This window comes from Dipodomys merriami, unplaced genomic scaffold, assembly GCF_024711535.1.
Source record: "Dipodomys merriami isolate MVZ:Mamm:240054 unplaced genomic scaffold, mDipMer1.0.p SCAF_1, whole genome shotgun sequence".
In the NCBI taxonomy this organism is placed as follows: domain Eukaryota; kingdom Metazoa; phylum Chordata; class Mammalia; order Rodentia; family Heteromyidae; genus Dipodomys; species Dipodomys merriami.
In genome coordinates, this window is record NW_027202270.1 from 621,653 (window position 1) to 641,188 (window position 19,536).

Consider the following 19,536-nt stretch of genomic DNA (forward strand, 5'->3'; position numbering starts at 1 on the left):
GTCCAAGCTCCAGAGCCTCAAGTCCAACCTCCAGAGTCCCCAAGTCCAAGCTCCAGAGCCTCAAGTCCAAGCTCCAGTGGCTCAAGCCTGTAATCCTAACTACTGAGAAGGCTAAGATCTGAGGCTTGCTGGTTGAAGCTAGCCCCAGCAAGAAAATCCATCAGACTCATATCTTTAATTAGCCACCAAGAAGCTGGAAATAGAGTGATGGCTCAAGTGGTAGAGCACTAGCCTTGAGCAAAACAGCTAGGGGCAACATCTGTGAGGCCCTGAGCTGAAGCACCAAGACTGGTACAAAACAAGTAAGTAAACAAACAAACAAATAAATAAAGTGAGAGATTCTTTGGAAAGACCAAAAGAGTTGCTGCACTGTAGAGAAGGCAGAGGGAAAAAAACAAACCTGCAGCTTTAAGACACCTATGGGTGGTGCAGGACACAGGTGTGCATGGGTGTAATGAGGGATGTGGTACCATGCACACGGGTGTGCACGCAGGATGTGGTGCCATACACACGGGTGTGCACAGGTGTGCTAAGGGATGTGGTGCCATGCACACGGGTGTGTACGTGTGTGCTGAGGGATGTGGTGCCATGCACACGGGTGTGCATGGAGGAGATGAGGGATGTGGTGCCATGCACACGGGTGTGTACATGTGTGCTGAGGGATGTGGTGCCATGCACACGGGTGTGCACAGGTGTGCTGAGGGATGTGGTGCCATGCACACAGGTGTGTACATGTGTGCTGAGGGATGTGGTACCATGCACACGGGTGTGTACATGTGTGCTGAGGGATGTGGTGCCATGCACACAGGTGTGCATGGAGGAGATGAGGGATGTGGTGCCATGCACACGGGTGTGTACATGTGTGCTGAGGGATGTGGTGCCATGCACACGGGTGTGCACGGAGGAGACGAGGGATGTGGTGCCATGCACACGGGTGTGTACATGTGTGCTGAGGGATGTGGTGCCATGCACATGGGTGTGCAAAGTGTGCTGAGGGATGCGGTACCATGCACACGGGTGTGTATGTGTGTGCTGAGGGATGTGGTGCCATGCACACGGGTGTGCACAGGGGAGATGCGGGATGTGGTGCCATGCACACAGGTGTGCACAGAGGAGATGCGGGATGTGGTGCCATGCACACGGGTGTGCACAGGGGAGATGAGGGATGTGGTGCCATGCACACGGGTGTGCACAGAGGAGATGAGGGATGTGGTGCCATGCACACGGGTGTGCACAGAGGAGATGAGGGATGTGGTGCCATGCACACGGGTGTGCACAGAGGAGATGAGGGATGTGGTGCCATGCACACGGGTGTGCACAGGGGAGATGAGGGATGCGGTGCCATGCACACGGGTGTGCACAGGGGAGATGTGGGATGGGCCATGCACACGGGTGTGCACAGGGGAGATGCGGGATGTGGTGCCATGCACACAGGTGTGCACGGAGGAGATGCGGGATGTGGTGCCATGCACACAGGTGTGCACAGAGGAGATGAGGGATGTGGTGCCATGCACACGGGTGTGCACAGAGGAGATGAGGGATGTGGTGCCATGCACACGGGTGTGCACAGGGGAGATGAGGGATGTGGTGCCATGCACACGGGTGTGCACAGAGGAGATGAGGGATGTGGTGCCATGCACACGGGTGTGCACAGGGGAGATGAGGGATGTGGTGCCATGCACACGGGTGTGCACAGAGGAGATGAGGGATGTGGTGCCATGCACACGGGTGTGCACAGGGGAGATGTGGGATGGGCCATGCACACGTGTGTGCACAGGGGAGATGAGGGATGTGGTGCCATGTACACGGGTGTGCACACGGTGTGCACGGAGATGAGGGATGTGGTGCCATGCACACGGGTGTGCACAGGGGAGATGAGGGATGCGGTGCCATGCACACGGGTATGCATGGAGGAGATGCCAGATGTGGTGTCTGGGGTCTTGCACCAATCCTGGCCGTGGCTTCCACAGTACAAGATGTACAGGACAAACCGACCCAGGAGGAGGCAGAGAGAACAGACCCGCCATGGAAAGGAGGGGGAGGGGAAGGTAGGTGGCAGGAGCGCAAACACGCATGCGTCTCTGAGGAAAAGCTCCTTCCTGCTCGGTTTGACCACGGCGTGTCACAGGACACAGGCCTAGACCGGAGAGGTGCAGAGAATATGGTGCGGAAGGAATCGCAGCTGCCAGTGTCTGACAAGAGGGAGTCCCCAGCTCCGCCTGTGCTCCCCGGGCTGTGCTCCCCGGGCTGTGGGCAGCAGTGCCTGCAATGGCGGGGGCAGGAGACGGCTGCTGGGGGAACAGCGGCGTCTGGGGTGTGAGGAGCTGGTGGCGCTGGGTGTGGCAGGTGTGGGCTCCAGGAGGAGGAGGCCTGGACAGGCGTCCAACGAACCGCCAGCCCCCCAGCCCCGGGGCCTGACCTGGCCCCAAGCCACGCATGTCAGGGGGTGTGAGCAGGGGCGTGGGTGGGGGCTGGGAGGGGTGTGAGCAGGGGCGTGGGTGGGGGCTGGGAGGGGTGTGAGCAGGGGCGTGGGGTGTGAGGCTGACCTGAGGTTCCCAGGCTGCCCTGGCAACGGGCAGGGATTTGCTCTCAAACAAGCGTTGTACTGTTTGCATAGCAAACCTACCATTTAATTAGAAAAATACGCTTTTAATTAGCTTTCTTTTGACAAACACGTTGCTTATATGAACGGAGTTGGGGGGCCATCCTTGGATAAAATGTGGAGCTTGCTCTGAAGTGTGGCGTAGCTGAAGGGACGCCAGGGGAGAGCGGACCCCCCACCCTGGCCCAGCCGCTGCCCAGCCGTGAGGCAGGCCCCGGGCAGCCTGGAGCAGGGCCGGCCCCAGCCCCAGGCTGGCTGGAACCACGCTTTGCTTGCTCTCCGTGGGTCACACGCGCAGGCCTGAGCCCACGAAACGGTGACGTAGCCAAGAAGCCCTGCCCGTGGGCGGCCTTTTGCAGAGCTGCAGCCCCAGGACGGAGGGCAGAGGCCACGGCTAGCCCCACCTCCCGCCTGGAGAAACAGTGCTTGCCGGAAAGCACCGCCACTCTGATGGGCCTTGGTGCTGCTCTCCTTAAAAGCCGAAAGCCCTGTGTGGGGCATGGAAGGACAGGGGCAAGGAGACCTGGGCAGCAGCATGGCCTCTCACCCCACGGGGGCACCAGGGAAAGACCCCCACATTGTGGGAGTGGGCTTGAAGGGCGGTCCCAGAGTGGGGGGCTCTGGCTCACATCCCCACCAAGGTCACCGTGTGCAAGGGGCTGGGAGTCAGGGTGTGGGTCAGAGGGCACACCCCCACCATGCCACCAAGGACCCAGATTCTGCCCTGGTGCCTGGGACAGGACCTCTGGGAGGGAGGAAATACCCTGCCACTGCTGCCCACGGCCCCCACGCTGCCCACGGCCTCCACGCTGCCCACGGCCCCCACGCTGCCCACGGCCCCCACACTGCCCAAGCCCCCACGCTGCCCACGGCCCCCACACTGCCCACGGCCCCCACGCTGCCCACGGCCCCCACACTGCCCAAGCCCCCACGCTGCCCACGGCCCCCACGCTGCCCACGGCCCCCATGCTGCCCAAGCCCCCATGCTGCCCAAGCCCCCACGCTGCCCACGGCCCCCACGCTGCCCACGGCCCCCACGCTGTCCACGGCCCCCACGCTGCCCACAGCCCCCACGCTGCCCAAGCCCCCACGCTGCCCACGGCCCCCACGCTGCCCACGGCCCCCACGCTGCCCACGGCCCCCACGCTGCCCACGGCCCCCACGCTGCCCACGGCCCCACGCTGCCCACGGCCCCCACGCTGCCCATGGAGGAAAGGAGGCAGGAAGGAGGAGGAAGAGCAGACCTTCCTTGAAGCACAAAGCTGTTGGTGCTGTCCTGGGTCAGAAGAGAAGCCTCACCACATGGTCATAAAACCTGTTAGTGGATTAAGTTCCTCCAAGAAAAAAAGCAAAGACCCTAAGGTAGATTAAAAACCAAAACCAGGCCAATAAAACAAAGGCTGGAAATAAAAAGGGCAGAAATGCAGAGGCTGAGAAGGCGCTGATAGGGGCAGGACAGGGGCCTGGAATTGGCTTCCACCACGAAGAGCCCGGCAAAGCCCCTCACAGGCCCGAGGCCTTTCTGTGCAGGCAGGTGCGACCGAGACACCTCATTCTTAAAAGGGTGCACATGAGCTGCAGTCAGAGGCCCTTCCAAACTGGAGACATTGGACCAAAACATCCATAGTAGGAAAAAAGCCAACGTTTCACCCCAGCCTGGGTGGGTGTGGGAGACGCATCCGTCCTGTAATGGTGGCATAATACACGTGGAAAGACTGATTTTAGAGGTCTATTTCAAGCTGTGTGACCTGCAAGCAATATGCTGCTTGTCGTGGGGACACGCGCGGGTGGAGGTGTGTGCGTGAGAGGGAACGCAGCCTGGCCCAGTCCCCATGGCTCAGACCCCTGCATATCTTCCCCAGCCAGGTCGCCAGGGCCCCTCACAGCCCTGTGGCCTCCCGGCGCTGGCTGCGGTGGCCGGGGGGGGGGGGTTGAACCTTTGCCCTTGCCTCTGGGTCAAGCCTGGACGGCCCCTTGCAGGCCTGGTCACTGCTCATAAGGAACTTGGGGACCATCCTTCCTTCAGCTCATTGGGGGCCCCTCCTTGGAGGGTTGCTCAGAGGGAGGCTGGCCGCGCACCCCCCATGCCCATATGGGGCGGCTGGCTCCCCGCGTCCACGGTCCTGTGCTTGTGCGGTCTCAGCGGTCACACTGTCCCTCGGTCCTGCAGGGATGGCCTCCCCGGGGTACTTGGCGCCACTCCCACCCCGGGGCTGTTCCTATTTCTGGAGAGAACAGGGAAAGAGGCCATGGCCAGGCCCCGCTGCCTTCCCCGGAGCGGCAGTCAGGGGACCGCCCTCACTCCACACCCCACGCACAGGACCCCCAGTCCCGCCGAAGCCCCCGTGGCTCCGAGAAGCAGGAGAGGCGGGGGTGTGATGAAGCACGGGGGGACGGGCAGGGCCGGCCACACAGGGGCCCAGCGGCTGGCTGCGGCCTCCCCTCTCCCCTCCTCCAGGGCTCCGCGCGACCACCGACCACCTCAGCCGCCCCCTGCACAGCAAGGGTCAGGACCGGCGAAGACAGTGCGGCCAGGAACGGACAGAGGCCATGCTCTGGTCGCCCTCTGGCCTACCTGCATGGCTGTGCCCCTGCCCACAGGCCCCCTCGGCCCACACCTCCCCACCAGGCGGCCCCCCTCCCCCACTCCCACCCCTCCCCTCCCCCACTCCCACCCCTCCCCTCCCCCCTCCCACCCCCTTCCCCACTCTCTCCCCCTTCCCCCTCCTCCCCCCTCACCTGCAGTTTCCGCCTCTCCCGACTCGAAGCCCTTGCGCCTGCCAGGTGCTCGGCTTCCAGCCTCCGGAAGGCCTCCTTCTGCAGGGCCTGCGCTGCCTGGGCACTGCTCAGCGCGCTCTCCGCCCGGTGCTGCCCTGAGCAGGCCGGGTAGATGGAGGCACAGCTAAGCCCAGGAGGCCGGGGCCCCACTGCCCGGACGGCACCTCCCAGCCCGGGCCCTGGTCATCTGGGTGTGGGGTGGCAGGGGGTGGGGTCGGGCTCTGGTCTCAGCTGGAGGCCCTGGGGTGGCCTGGGGACCCGCTCTGGTGTCTGGGCTCCAGACCCTCCCGTCCTGGGTCTGGGCTGCCCATTCAAGGGGTGTAAGAGCAGGGTGGTGGGGGGTCTGGCAGGAGGGACAAGGGGTGGAACGCAAGCAGGGCTGAAGCCTGTGCCGGTCAGGGAGGAGTAGCCGGGCAAAGGCCCTGGGGTGGGGATTGCTAGCAGATGGGCTGGGCCTGAGAGAGCTTGGGGCCTCGCCCCTGGGATGGGAAGCCTCTCCTGGTCAAGGTGGACAGGGTCCTCCTGTCCTGGAGCCGTGGGTCCTGAGACGGCACACCAAGGCAGGCAGGGGAGGGAGGATCGGGGAGGGAGGGAGGGAGGATCGGGGAGGGAGGGAGCACACCTTCTTCGGCCTCAGCCAGGGCTCTCTGCAGCTGCTCCTCTCGGTTCTGAGCTTGGAGGAGCTCACTCTCCACCCTGGTCAGCTGACCACTCAGGCTGGCCACCTGGTCACGGAAGTCGTCCTGGGCAGAAGGACTGAGGTCAGGGCAGCGGCCGGCGGGGAGGCCGAGGTGTCACTAGCCAGCCGGGAAGCTCAGGGTGCACTGGGGCTCTGTGGGGCGGGCGCGGGCTGGGCTGGGCCGGACGGCTGAGGGCTGCAGGGAAGGCCGCCCCAGAGCGAGGCTGAGCGGACTCGCTGGCCTGGAAGAGCGGCTGCAGAGAGGACTGGGCCCAGAGTCCAGGCTCGGGTGAGGCCGTGCACCCCCACAGCCCTGCCCACCGAGGTCCTGAGCCTCGGTCCCAGGCGGTCTGGTGACTCTGGGCCCAGGAAGGTCGGCGTGAGGGCGGCGGCGTGTGTGTGCAGGGGCGGCGTGTGTGAGCTGGGGCGGCGTGTGTGTGCAGGGGTGGTGTGTGTGAGCCGGGGTGGCGTGTGTGTGCAGGGGCGGCGTGTGTGTGCAGGGGTGGCGTGTGTGTGCAGGGGCGGCGTGTGTGTGCAGGGATGGCGTGTGTGTGCAGGGGCGGCGTGTGTGTGCAGGGATGGTGTGTGTGTGCAGGGGTGGCGTGTGTGTGCAGGGGTGGCGTGTGTGTGCAGGGGTGGCGTGTGTGTGCAGGGGCTGCGTGTGTGTGCTGGGGCAGCCCACATGCACACCAGCTCATCCTCTCTGCGGGTCCGGGGACGGGCGGTCAGAGAGGACTAGCCCCACCTTACCCGCTCCTGCTGGGCGTCGTGGAGCGTCCGCAGCCAGTCCTGCAGGGCGTCCCGTACCGAGGACACGTCCACGTCTGCTGGCGCGTGGTCTCCAGGGGTGGGCGAGGACCCCCGGAGCGGCGAGGGGGCTCTGGTGGGGAAGCTGCCGGGGCCTGTGGAAGATGACAGCGGGGCGGGTGGGGGGGGTGTGGGGGGGCGTGGGGGGGTGTGGGGGCGTGGGGGCGTGGGAGGGCGTGGGGGGGCGTGGGGGTGTGGGGGCGTGGGGGGCGTAGGGGTGTGGGGGGCGTGGGAGGGTGTGGGGGGGTGTGGGGGTATGGGGGGTGTGGGGGGCGTGGGGGCGTGGGGGGGCGTGGGGGGGCGTGGGGGGCGTGGGAAGGCGTAGGGGGGCGTGGGGGCGTGGGGGGCGTGGGGGGGCGTGGGAGTGTGGGGGGTGTGGGGGGGCGTGGGGGGCGTGGGGGGGCGTGGGGGGCGTGGGGGCATGGAGGCGTGGGGGGCGTGGGAGGGCGTGTGGGGGCGTGGGTGTGGGGGGGCATGGGGGGCGTGGGGGCGTGGGGGTGCGTGGGGGCGTGGGGGGGCGTGGGGGGCGTGGGAGGGCGTAGGGGGGTGTGGGGGTGTGGGGGGCGTGGGGGGGCGTGGGAGTGTGGGGGGCGTGGGGGGGCGTGGGGGGCGTGGGGGGGCGTGGGGGGCGTGGGGGTGTGGGGGGGCGTGGGGGGGCGTGGGGGGCGTGGGGGGGCGTGGGGGCGTGGGGGTGTGGGGGGCGTGGGGGGGCGTGGGGGGCGTGGGGGTGTGGGGGGCGTGGGGGGGCGTGGGAGTGTGGGGGGCGTGGGAGGGCGTAGGGGGGCGTGGGGGTGTGGGGGCGTGGGGGTGTGGGGGCATGGGGGGCGTGGGTGTGTGGGGGGCATGGGGGGCGTGGGGGGTTGTGGGGGCGTGGGGGGGCGTGGGGGTGTGGGGGGCGTGGGGGGGCGTGGGGGGCGTGGGAGGGCGTGTGGGGGCGTGGGGGTGTGGGGGGCATGGGGGGCGTGGGTGTGTGGGGGGGCGTGGGGGGCGTGGGGGTGTGGGGGCGTGGGGGGCGTGGGAGGGCGTGTGGGGGCGTGGGTGTGTGGGGGGCATGGGGCATGGGGGTGTGGGGGTGTGGGGGGCGTGGGGGGGCGTGGGGGGCGTGGGGGGCGTGGGGGGGCGTGGGGGGCGTGGGGGCATGGAGGCGTAGGGGGCGTGGGAGGGCGTGTGGGGGCGTGGGTGTGTGGGGGGCATGGGGGGCGTGGGGGTGTGGGGGGGCGTGGGGGGCGTGGGGGGGCGTGGGGGGTGGCAGCAGACGTGCCAGGCTGTCCTGCCAGGGGAATGGGGTGGGGCGGGGCGGATGCAAATTCCTGAAATTGCAGGGAGTGACGTAAACATGGGGTAGTAAGACCCGGGGCTCCTGGGGTGCTCAGGCTGGGGGCAAAGCTGGGGTGGAAGGAGGCTGACCTCTTGCAGGGGAGCGAGGCCGCTCTGGAGAGGCCGCCCGGCTCAGGGCCTGGAGTCCCAGGCTGTGGCGGAGCGTGGCGCACAGCCGGGCCAGCTGCACCTCTGCGTCCCGCCTGGCGCACGCGGCCCGAGCCAGCTCCTGCTCCAGACCGCGGACCCGGGCGTTGGCGCCGTCCAGGCGGGCCCGGAGGCTGTCGGCCAGCCGGCCAGCCTGCCGCAGCCCGCCCGTGACGCGGTGCAGCTTGGCCCGCAGGGTCTGCTCGGTCCCCCGGCTCTCACGCAGGCTCCCCTCCAGCTGCTGTGCCCGGGCCTCCCCGGTGGCCTCGGCCTCGGCCAGCTTTCTCTGCAGAGCGTGGACCTGGAGGGGGCGTGGCACTCAGGGGACGGTCCAGCCTGGACAGTCAAGGACATGGTGGGCCCATCTGTCCTTCAAAGGCTCGCCCCAAGCCCTCCGGCCTCCCCAACCCCGGCACGCCACAGCCGGGCCTGCCTCCTGTGAGCGTCTGCCCGGCAACAGCGCCGCGCCCTCGGCCCCGGGCAGCTCTGAGCCGCGCAGGCTCCCAGGCCGCCGTCTGAGAAAGCCCAGCCAGAGGTCCAGGCTGCGGCCTCCTGCCCGGTCCCACCCTGCCCGCCAGCCCTTCACCTGCCATGGCAGGCCGGGCCCCCACCCCGGACCTGGGTGTGGTCCTGGCCTTGGGGTACAGCCTGCTCCCCGCCAGTGCCCACCCAGCTGTGCCCACCCAGCTGTGCCCCCTGGCTGTGCCCCCTGGCTGAGCCCCCCGGCTGTGCCCCCTGGCTGTGCCCCCCAGCTGTGCCCCCTGACTGCCCCCTGGCTGTGCCCCCTGACTGCCCCCCGGCTGTGCCCCCCGGCTGTGCCCCCCGGCTGTGCCCCCCGGCTGTGCCCCCCAGCTGTGCCCCCTGGCTGTGCCCCCTGGCTGAGCCCCCTGGCTGTGCCCCCTGACTGCCCCCTGGCTGTGCCCCCTGACTGCCCCCTGGCTGTGCCCCCTGACTGCCCCCTGGCTGTGCCCCCTGACTGCCCCCCGGCTGTGCCCCCCGGCTGTGCCCCCTGGCTGTGCCCCCCGGCTGTGCCCCCCAGCTGTGCCCCCTGACTGCCCCCTGGCTGTGCCCCCTGACTGCCCCCTGGCTGTGCCCCCCGGCTGTGCCCCCCGGCTGTGCCCCCTGGCTGTGCCCCCCAGCTGTGCCCCCCGGCTGTGCCCCCTGGCTGTGCCCCCTGGCTGTGCCCCCTGACTGCCCCCTGGCTGTGCCCCCTGACTGCCCCCTGGCTGTGCCCCCCGGCTGTGCCCCCCGGCTGTGCCCCCCGGCTGTGCCCCCCAGCTGTGCCCCCCGGCTGTGCCCCCTGGCTGTGCCCCCTGGCTGTGCCCCCTGGCTGTGCCCCCCAGCTGTGCCCCCCGGCTGTGCCCCCTGGCTGTGCCCACCCCCCAGCAGTGCCCCCTGGCTGTGCCCCCTGGCTGTGCCCCCTGGCTGTGCCCACCCCCCAGCTGTGCCCCCCGGCTGTGCCCCCTGGCTGTGCCCCCTGGCTGTGCCCCCTGACTGCCCCCTGGCTGTGCCCCCCGGCTGTGCCCCCCGGCTGTGCCCCCCGGCTGTGCCCCCTGGCTGTGCCCCCCGGCTGTGCCCACCCACAGCGGTGCCCACGCCCCCAGAAGTGCCCTCTCCACACGTGCGCGTGGACGGGGAGTGTGCGGGCTGCGGTGTAGGGACAGCTCTCTGAGCTGGGGCCAGGCCGGGCTCTGCTCAGCCTTCTCCGGGCAGCTGCAGGGGCAGGTGCGGGCTCTGGGCGCTGCTGGCATTCAAAGTGGCTGTGCATGCACAACCCTGGGTCTGAACTGGGGAATCTCTGTCCCCTCACAGGGCAGCGGGGACTCTGGGGAGCTCTTCTGGGCCCCTGCTTCAGCACAGAGCACAGAGCCCAGTGGCCTGGGCTGGGACTGCCCAGGGAGGGGGAGGCACCGGGGGGGAGGGGAGTTGGGGGCACAGGGACCCCTGTCCGGTGGGAGGCCTGTGGGGTTCTTGCAGGTGAGGGCTGGGCATAAGTCTGGCAACCTGAGGCTGTTGGAGAGCCCAACCACTTGAGGGCTCCCTGCCTGTCCCTTGCTTAACATACTATGTGAGCTGGGCGCCGGTGGCTCACGCCTGTCATCCTAGCTACTCAGAGGCTGAGATCTGAGGATCGTGATTCAAAGCCGGCTGGGGCAGGAACATCTGTGAGACTCTTCTCTCCAATGAACCACCACAAAACCAGAAGTGGCGCTGTGGCTCAAGTGGTAGAGCGCTCGCCTTGAGCTGAAGAGCTGAGGGACAGCGCCCAGGCCCAGAGTTCAAGCCTCACGACCAATAAAACAAACAAAAATTCTGCTATGTGGGATCTGTGCAACACTTGGTCTTTTTTCTAACACGAGGCCCTGGGAAATCAGGGCAGGCACTGCTGATGCAGCTGGGGGCTAGCCTTCCCAGCCTCCCTCCAGCGTCCCCTCCCCCCACCCCGGGACCCCCCAGAGCTCCCCGCAGATCTAGCAAAGCCCAGCGCGTCCTCCGAACAGGGCTGCTGGCTGACCTCCTACCTCCTTCTGGGCCCCGGCACAGGCTGCCTAGACCTCCACCTGCCTCTGCGGCTCCAGCCCTGCCTGCCGGCCCTGCTGGGCGTCCGGCCGGCTTCGGGCCTGCAGCTTGCTCAGTTCCTGGCACTTCCTCCGGTTCTCAGCCTCCAGGGTCCTCCCCTGGGTACAGGGCAGCGCTCAGGGCCCTGGGCCTGCTTGCCACGTGGTTCCTCTCGGAGGCTGACCATACTCAGGGAGCCTCAGCTTGTCTGCCTCTGGGCAGGGCCTCCCTGACCCCCAGGAACCAGCCCCAGGGCCGCCTCAGCCGCTCTGCAGACCTGCTTTGGTGCGCACCCCCTGGGTGAAGACCCTGCCCACAGTGTGGGCCGGGAGAGGCGGCTGCCGGTTCTAGCTCTGTCTCCTGTGGCACTGCCCCACAGAAGCACAACGGTAGACTTGCAGCGGCTGGCCGTGGAGCAGGCCGGGAGAGGGCGGAGGGGCGGCCGGGCCGGGCGCGGGAGCCTCGTACCTGTCGGTGGCGTTCCTGCAGCTGCCGGCCGGCATCTCGCTGCGCCTGCTCCAGCTCCTGCAGCCTGCCCCTCAGCGTGCAGGCCTCCTTGCAAGCTGCCTCCTGGGCCTCCTCTAGTACCAGAAGCCTCTGCTTCTGCTCCTGCGTGCACTGCTCCAAACTGAGAGAGGGGCACAGGTTGGCCATGGCGACCTCCCCCGGAGCTGGCCGCTGCAGGACCCCGTCTCCTTGGCGCCTGGGAGCATGGCCCCTGTCCAGCGTCCATTGCTCGCCTCCCAGCCCCTCATTATATCACCTCTGCCCTCCTCCAACACATGCTCAGAGACCCCGTGTCCGGTCCAGCCTGCTGGGACTCCCACAAGGACCTCCCCGGGCCCCCTCAGCCTCCCACGGCTGTCCAGCCTGCCGGATAGGAACTCCAGGAAGGCCCGGCCTGGGCGGGCGCCGGTGGGCCTCTCCTGTGGGTACGGCCCAGGCCCTGGGCACGCCCGGCCCTGTCCCGCCCGGTGGAGCAGGCCTCAGGCGCTCGGAGCGGCCGTGGGGCAGCCGTCCCCATACCTGACCCGCTCCTGCTCCGCTCTGCGGACGGCGGCGCGCAGCTGGCAGTTGGACTGCTGCAGCACATCCTTCTCCTGGGCCGCTTCACTCAGGGCCCGGCGGGCGTCCCCGGCCTCCCTGTGCAGCCTCTCCCGCCTCTGCTCGCTGCCCCGCAGCTCCCGGCACAGCTCTGACAGCCCTTCCTGGGCCACGTTCAGCTGGGCCCGCAGCCCTTCCACCTGGAGGGGGAGCGTGCGCTCTGGCGGCCTGCGGGGCCCAGCGCTCCCCAGGGTGCCCTCTCCCCACGGCAGCAAGCCCACGGCGTCCTGGGAGGCCGGGCGCGGAGCCCCGCACCCCACCTTGGCCCCCTGGGCCGGCCCGGGTCACAGCCCTGAGCACACACCTGCTCTGCTACCACCGCACCCAGCCGCCGACGCAATGCCCGCCATCCCTGGCTGCCCGTGCCTCCTCCTCTCTCTAGCAGCGTGGCACGGGCGCAGCGTGGCACGGGCGCAGCGTGGCACGGGCGCAGCGTGCCCTAGAGCCTCGGCGGGGTGAGAAGCCCAGGGAGCAGGCACGGCTGCCCCGCAGTCGGGAGTGTGCCGGCCACGCCAGCTCCGTCCCTCCTCCTCCCTCCCTCCTTCCCTCCCTTCCTCCCTCCCTTCCTCCCTCTCTCCAATCCTCTCTCCCTCTAATCTTTCCTCCCTCCCTTCCATTCCTCCCTCCCTCGCTTCCTCCCTCGTTCCTCCCTCCCTTCCTTCCTCCTTCCTTCCTTCTTCCCTCCCTCTCCCTCCTTCTCTTCCCTCTCCCTCCTTCTCTTCCCTTTCCTCCACCTCTCCCTCCCTTCCTCTGTCAGTGTGGGTTGGAGTGAAGAGGGAGGTCCTCCCTCCCTCTCCCTCCCTCCCACCCTCCCTTCCTTCCTTCTTCCCTCCCTCTCCCTCCTTCTCTTCCCTCTCCCTCCTTCTCTTCCCTTTCCTCCACCTCTCCCTCCCTTCCTCTGTCAGTGTGGGTTGGAGTGAAGAGGGAGGTCCTCCCTCCCTCTCCCTCCCTCCCACCCTCCCTTCCTTCCTTCTTCCCTCCCTCTCCCTCCTTCTCTTCCTTTTCCTCCATCTCTCCCTCCCTTCCTCTGTCGGTGTGGGTTGGAGTGAGGAGGGAGGTCCTCCCTCCCTCTCCTTCCCTCCCTCCCCCTCCTTCCATCAGTGTGAGGATGAGGAGGAGTTCCAGGCAGAAGAGGCCCTCTGAATCTTCTGGCAGGCTTGGGGCTGCCCAGGCCAGGGTGTCCGGGTTCCATGGCAGAAGCGGAGTTCTTCCCAAGGCTCAACCCACGGGGTGATGGTGATGATGCAGGGAGCCCCCCCAGAGCTGCCCCCCGACTCCTCCAGGCCCTGGGCTACTCTGCAGCAGGCCAGCCAGCCCAAGAGGGCCAGAGGCCACGGGTGTGTTCTTGTTGCCTGCCAGGCCAGGCTAGGCCCGAGGGCCACCCCACCGTGGGCCGTGGGCCCGGCCCTCTGCCTGCTTGGTGCACTTACATAATAAGTGAGAGGCGGAGGGGGGGATGAGGAGGGGAAGGCCGGCCGGCAGGCTGGAGGCTGGGCACTCAGGCCATGGCCAGCAGGGGGCTCCCAGTCTGGGGCCACGGCCCAGACCGGACAGCTGGGGTCAGCTCCACTGTGGCTGGGCATGCGGGGGGTGGGGGCAGTGGCTGGACATGGGGGGAGGTGGGGACAGTGGCTGGGCATGCGGGGGGTGGGGGCAGTGGCTGGACATGGGGGGAGGTGGGGACAGTGGCTGGGCATGCGGGGGGTGGGGGCAGTGGCTGGACATGGGGGGAGGTGGGGACAGTGGCTGGGCATGCGGGGGGTGGGGGCAGTGGCTGGACATGGGGGGAGGTGGGGCAGTGGCTGGGCATGCGGGGGGTGGGGGCAGTGGCTGGGCATGTGGGGGTCAGTGGCTGGGCATGTGGGGGGTGGGGTCAGTGGCTGGGCATGCGGGGGGTGGGGGCAGTGGCTGGGCATGTGGGGGTCAGTGGCTGGGCATGTGGGGGGTGGGGTCAGTGGCTGGGCATGTGGGGGGTGGGGGCAGTGGCTGGGCATGTGGGGGGTGGGGCAGTGGCTGGGCATGCGGGGGGTGGGGGCAGTGGCTGGGCATGTGGGGGTCAGTGGCTGGGCATGTGGGGGGTGGGGTCAGTGGCTGGGCATGTGGGGGGTGGGGGCAGTGGCTGGGCATGTGGGGGGTGGGGGCAGTGGCTGGGCATGTGGGGGGTGGGGCAGTGGCTGGGCATGTGGGGGGTGGGGCAGTGGCTGGGCATGTGGGGGGGTGGGGGCAGTGGCTGGGCATGTGGGGGGTGGGGCAGTGGCTGGGCATGCGGGGGGTGGGGGCAGTGGCTGGGCATGTGGGGGGCAGTGGCTGGGCATGTGGGGGGCAGTGGCTGGGCATGTGGGGGGCAGTGGCTGGGCATGTGGGGGGCAGTGGCTGGGCATGTGGGGGGCAGTGGCTGGGCATGTGGGGGGCAGTGGCTGGGCATGTGGGGGCAGTGGCTGGGCATGTGGGGGGTGGGGGGCAGTGGCTGGGCATGTGGGGTCAGTGGCTGGGCATGTGGGGGCAGTGGCTGGGCATGCAGGGGGTGGGGGCAGTGGCTGGGCATGTGGGGGCAGTGGCTGGGCATGCAGGGGGTGGGGCAGTGGCTGGGCATGTGGGGGGTGGGGGCAGTGGCTGGGCATGTGGGGGGTGGGGGCAGTGGCTGGGCATGTGGGGGGTGGGGGGCAGTGGCTGGGCATGTGGGGGGTGGGGGGCAGTGGCTGGGCATGTGGGGGTCAGTGGCTGGGCATGCGGGGGGTGGGGCAGTGGCTGGGCATGTGGGGGGCAGTGGCTGGGCATGCGGGGGGCAGTGGCTGGGCATGTGGGGGGCAGTGGCTGGGCATGTGGGGGCAGTGGCTGGGCATGTGGGGGGCAGTGGCTGGGCATGTGGGGGCAGTGGCTGGGCATGTGGGGGGCAGTGGCTGGGCATGTGGGGGGTGGGGGCAGTGGCTGGACATGTGGGGGTCAGTGGCTGGGCATGCGGGGGGTGGGGTCAGTGGCTGGGCATGTGGGGGGTGGGGCAGTGGCTGGGCATGCGGGGGTGGGGTCAGTGGCTGGGCATGCGGGGGTGGGGTCAGTGGCTGGGCATGCGGGGGGGTGGGGGGCAGTGGCTGGGCATGCGGGGGTGGGGGCAGTGGCTGGGCATGTGGGGGGTGGGGCAGTGGCTGGGCATGTGGGGGGTGGGGCAGTGGCTGGGCATGCGGGGGGTGGGGGCAGTGGCTGGGCATGTGGGGGGTGGGGCAGTGGCTGGGCATGCGGGGGGTGGGGCAGTGGCTGGGCATGTGGGGGGTGGGGCAGTGGCTGGGCATGTGGGGGGTGGGGCAGTGGCTGGGCATGTGGGGGGTGGGGGCAGTGGCTGGGCATGTGGGGGGTGGGGCAGTGGCTGGGCATGTGGGGGGTGGGGTCAGTGGCTGGGCATACCAGGGGTGGGGCAGTGGCTGGGCATGTGGGGGGTGGGGTCAGTGGCTGGGCATGTGGGGTCAGTGGCTGGGCATGCGGGGGGTGGGGCAGTGGCTGGGCATGCGGGGCAGTGGCTGGGCATGCGGGGGGCGGGGGCAGTGGCTGGGCATGCGGGGGGTGGGGCAGTGGCTGGGCATGCAGGGGGTGGGGCAGTGGCTGGGCATGCAGGGGGTGGGGCAGTGGCTGGGCATGCAGGGGGTGGGGCAGTGGCTGGGCATGTGGGGGGTGGGGGCAGTGGCTGGGCATGTGGGGGGTGGGGACAGTGGCTGGGCATGTGGGGGGTGGGGCAGTGGCTGGGCATGCGGGGGGTGGGGCAGTGGCGGGGCATGCAGGGGGTGGGGCAGTGGCTGGGCATGTGGGGGGTGGGGACAGTGGCTGGGCATGTGGGGGGTGGGGCAGTGGCTGGGCATGTGGGGGGTGGGGCAGTGGCTGGGCATGTGGGGGGTGGGGGCAGTGGCTGGGCATGCGGGGGGTGGGGCAGTGGCTGGGCATGTGGGGGGTGGGGCAGTGGCTGGGCATGTGGGGGGTGGGGCAGTGGCGGGGCATGCAGGGGGTGGGGCAGTGGCTGGGCATGTTGGGGGCAGTGTCTGGGCATGTGGGGGGCGGGGGCTCAGGAGAAGGCTGGGGAAGTAGCTGCTGTTCCCAAAGAGAGCCCCACTGTGGCGTGTGTTCGTGTGGGACCTTTTCCAGGCTCTGGACCCCACCCGCTGTTGTTGTTGTTCTGTTTTTGGGAGGGCCTGGCCTCCCCTCTGCTCCCCATCCACCCCCCACATGTGGGAGTCTCAACTTTGCCAGCATTTTTCCGCTGAGCTCAGCAGAAATCCAGAGAGAAGGTCAAGGACCAGGGAGAGGGCCCGTCCATCAAGAGAGGAGCTGCTCTGCTTTCCAGAGCAGAAGAGATGAAAAGAAGCCAAACAAACACAGGCCAGCCCGCCCCAGCCGCCCGCCCACCACCCCCAGAACAACTATGCCTTTGCAGGAATTTTACAGCCAACTTGCTTAATGTGATTATAATAATGATTTCTTTACTAGAAGTTGTGTAAACAGCCTCTTGTGAAACCCTAGGGGGAGGGTGGTGAGGATGTGCACACACGTGCACGTGAGAGGGTACATGTGCACATGTGTGTGGCATGCGGGATGGGTGTGTTTCCTGTCCGCGTGTGCACGTGTGTGCTATTTGGCTTCCTGTCTGTCCATGTGTGTTTATGAACAGGAGTACCGTGTGCACTTGGCTTGTACTCTGCACAGTGTGTGTGTGCATGTGTGTGCACATGCGTGTGCGGACAGATGTGATCTCAAGCAGGACAAACATGACATGTGCACAAGTGCGCCATGGTGCCTACATGCGATTTGCACATGCGTGTGCAAATCCCAGCAGGTCTGTGAGAACGTGGACAAAGACGGCTGAGTCCCCAGCCTGGGGATGGGGGTGGGGAGGGGGAGGTGCGGCCCCTCTGCCCACCCTTCTTGGCCATTATGCCCCTTGTCCCCCACCCTCTGGCCTCCCCCCTTCCCCCCTCCCCCTTCCCTTCGGGGACCTCCCGCTCCCTCTCTGGGGCTTCCTCTCCGAAACCTGACCTTGCGGTGGGGCCCTCATGTTTGCCTCCACCCCACCTCCTGCCCCCAGTTCTGAAATCTCGCTTTACTTCCCACACGGCCGCTGACCCGCAAGGGCTTTGGAATCTGTTGGAAGAAACCCCTTTTCTCTGGGGCCAATGTAAACAGCCATCGTGTTAAATCAGCTCTCTTCCTCTCTGCTCTGCCGGCCCCTGGGGCGGGCTTCGGGGGAGCCAGCCCCTCCGCTCACCGCCTAGGGGGGCGCACGGCCGCGGCCCTGCCCACCAGCCCTGGCCCTCCGCCCAGAGCCGGAGGCCGGCCATCCCACGGCCCCACCTGGACCCCCTCTAACCTTTTCCTTCCAGCCCAAACCCACATGGCCTCCTGCCCAGGCCTCACAGGCCTCCAAGTCACAGGCCTCCGAGTCCTGTCAAAGCGCCTCAGAAACACCTTTCCATCCGCCTGCCTGCGGGGTCCAGCCCCAGTCCCCCCATCATGGGATCCTGGGGCCTCTGTGTCAACACCAGGGCCTTGGCCAGGCCCACGACTGTGCCTGAAATCCCGGCCAGCGCGGCCCCCCCTTTGTGAGCCGGCCCACCACACCCCAGCGCTCCCCGCGGGCCGGCCACGTGTGTGGGCAGAGCCTGGCTCAGCAGTCCTCCCCTGGGCTCTGCCCGTGCCCCCCAGGCCATGGCTGCTTTCAGACAGGCCTCGAGAGGACGCTGCTGTCACCACAGGAAGAGGGCCTGCGTCGGACTGCCAGGCTCAGCTGCAGACAAAACAAGTGTGGGTGGGGTGAGCCGGGGGGCTTGGGCCTCCGCAGGCCGGCCCCCCCTTCCCGGGACATGTTCCTAAGTGTCCCAGCAAGAGCCCGCAGACCGCCCTGGTGGGCCTCAGCCCAGCCCAGCCCAGGCGACGCCCCCTGCACGGGACTCCATTCCCTCAGGCCTGCCTTCCCGCTGCGGCCAGGCTCTTCCTCCACACCGGCACCCCACACCGGTCCCCCCACACCAGCCCTCACACCGGCCCTCCCCACCGGCCCCCCCACCGGCCCTGCTCGCCTCCTCTGGAGGCCAGCCCCCTACCTCTCTGTGTGTCTGGCTCCTCGCGGCCTCCATCTCCCTGAGCCTCTGGCTCAGGGCGGCAGCCTCTCTCTGGTGGGTGGAGCTGGCCGCCTCGAACTGGGCCTGCAGGGTGCTTAGCTCCTCCGCCATGGCGCCCACCGTGGCCTGGGGAGGCAGGGGCCAGGGTCACTGGGGAGGTGGTCAGGGCCCAGGTAGGGCTCTCACGCTGACCCCAGGAGAGGAGTACACAGGGCACTCCTGTGTCAGGGGCGGGGACCCCCTCCCCACTTTGCGCCTTCTGGGGAATGGGGGCAAACTGCCACCGCCTGGCCCAAGACGTTCCTGCCCACCCAGCTGGGAGGAAGGAGGGGTCAGCAACATGAACAGGCCAGACACAATGGCCCTGGACCTCGGTGTCCCCAGCCGGGCAGCGGGACTGAGGCCGGGCCTCTGTCCTCACCAGGCGTGCTGCCCACTCAGGCCTCGCTGGGCACAGGGTACCTCAGGGCCTGCGTCACCCCTTGATACCAAGGGGGGAGGAGGTGCCCCTCCTGTAAGAGATGCCCCATCCACCAGTGTGGGGTACAGAGCTGCAGCAGGGGTGCGGGAGAGCTGGCTGCTGCTGGTCTCCTGACCCCGGCCACTGGTGTCTGGAACCATCCAGTGGGCAGGTGGAATTAGGGGACGTCTGGTCCTGACAACTGTGAACATGTGCGGACCACTGCGGGCGGGTCAGCCGCTGCCCCGGCTGACAGCTCTGCTGGCCCACCAGACTCAGCAGCCCACGTCTGCTCTCCCTGCTGACCACTTCTGACCACTGTTGACCACAGCTGGTCACTGCTGGCCACTGCTGATCACTGCTGGCCACTGCTGACCAAGGCTGGCCACTGCTGATCATTGCTGATCACTGCTGGCCACTGCTGACCATGGCTTATCACTGCTGGCCACTGCTGATCACTGCTGGCCACTGCTGACCACCAGGTACCCAAAGGAAGGGTCCTCAGGTTCACTTGACCGAGGGCAGGGTTTGAAACACCTCCCTATGCACAGACAAGATGCCAAGCTGCTCAGCCTGGACGCATTCTGCTGACACTGACCAGCCTTCTGAGGGGACTGTCCTCTCCTGCTCCTGAACCGGGCCAGGGCAGTGGGGGTGGGCAATGCCTCAGGCTCTCTCCCAGCCACAGTGGCAGAGTTTGAGTCAGGGAGGCTTTCCCACCTGACTACTGGCCTGTGGGCTTGTGGGCTGTGGACTGTGGGCTTGTGGGCTTGTGGGCTGTGGGCTGTGGGCTGTGGGCTGTGGGCTGTGGGCCTGTGGCCTGTGGGCTTGTGGGCCTGTGGGCTATGAGCCTGTGGGCTGTGGGCCTGTGGGCTGTGGCCTGTGGGCTGTGGCCTGTGGGCTGTGGGCTGTGGGCCTGTGGGCTGTGGGCTGTGGCCTGTGGGCTGTGGGCTGTGGGCCTGTGGGCTGTGGACTGTGGGCTGTG

The 19,536-nt window shown here is 68.2% G+C and overlaps 1 protein-coding gene across 1 annotated transcript in view; it reads right to left on the reverse strand.

Annotated features, from left to right (window-relative positions):
* The window catches only part of Crocc2 (ciliary rootlet coiled-coil, rootletin family member 2), a 75,890-nt gene that overhangs the window by 8,475 nt on the left and 47,879 nt on the right, over nt 1-19,536 (reverse strand). Inside the window, 8 exon segments of the mRNA XM_070002403.1 lie at nt 5,342-5,475; nt 6,003-6,123; nt 6,810-6,975; nt 8,273-8,631; nt 10,853-11,008; nt 11,358-11,517; nt 11,916-12,133; nt 18,074-18,217. Of these exon segments, the coding sequence (XP_069858504.1) occupies nt 5,342-5,475; nt 6,003-6,123; nt 6,810-6,975; nt 8,273-8,631; nt 10,853-11,008; nt 11,358-11,517; nt 11,916-12,133; nt 18,074-18,217 (1,458 nt within the window).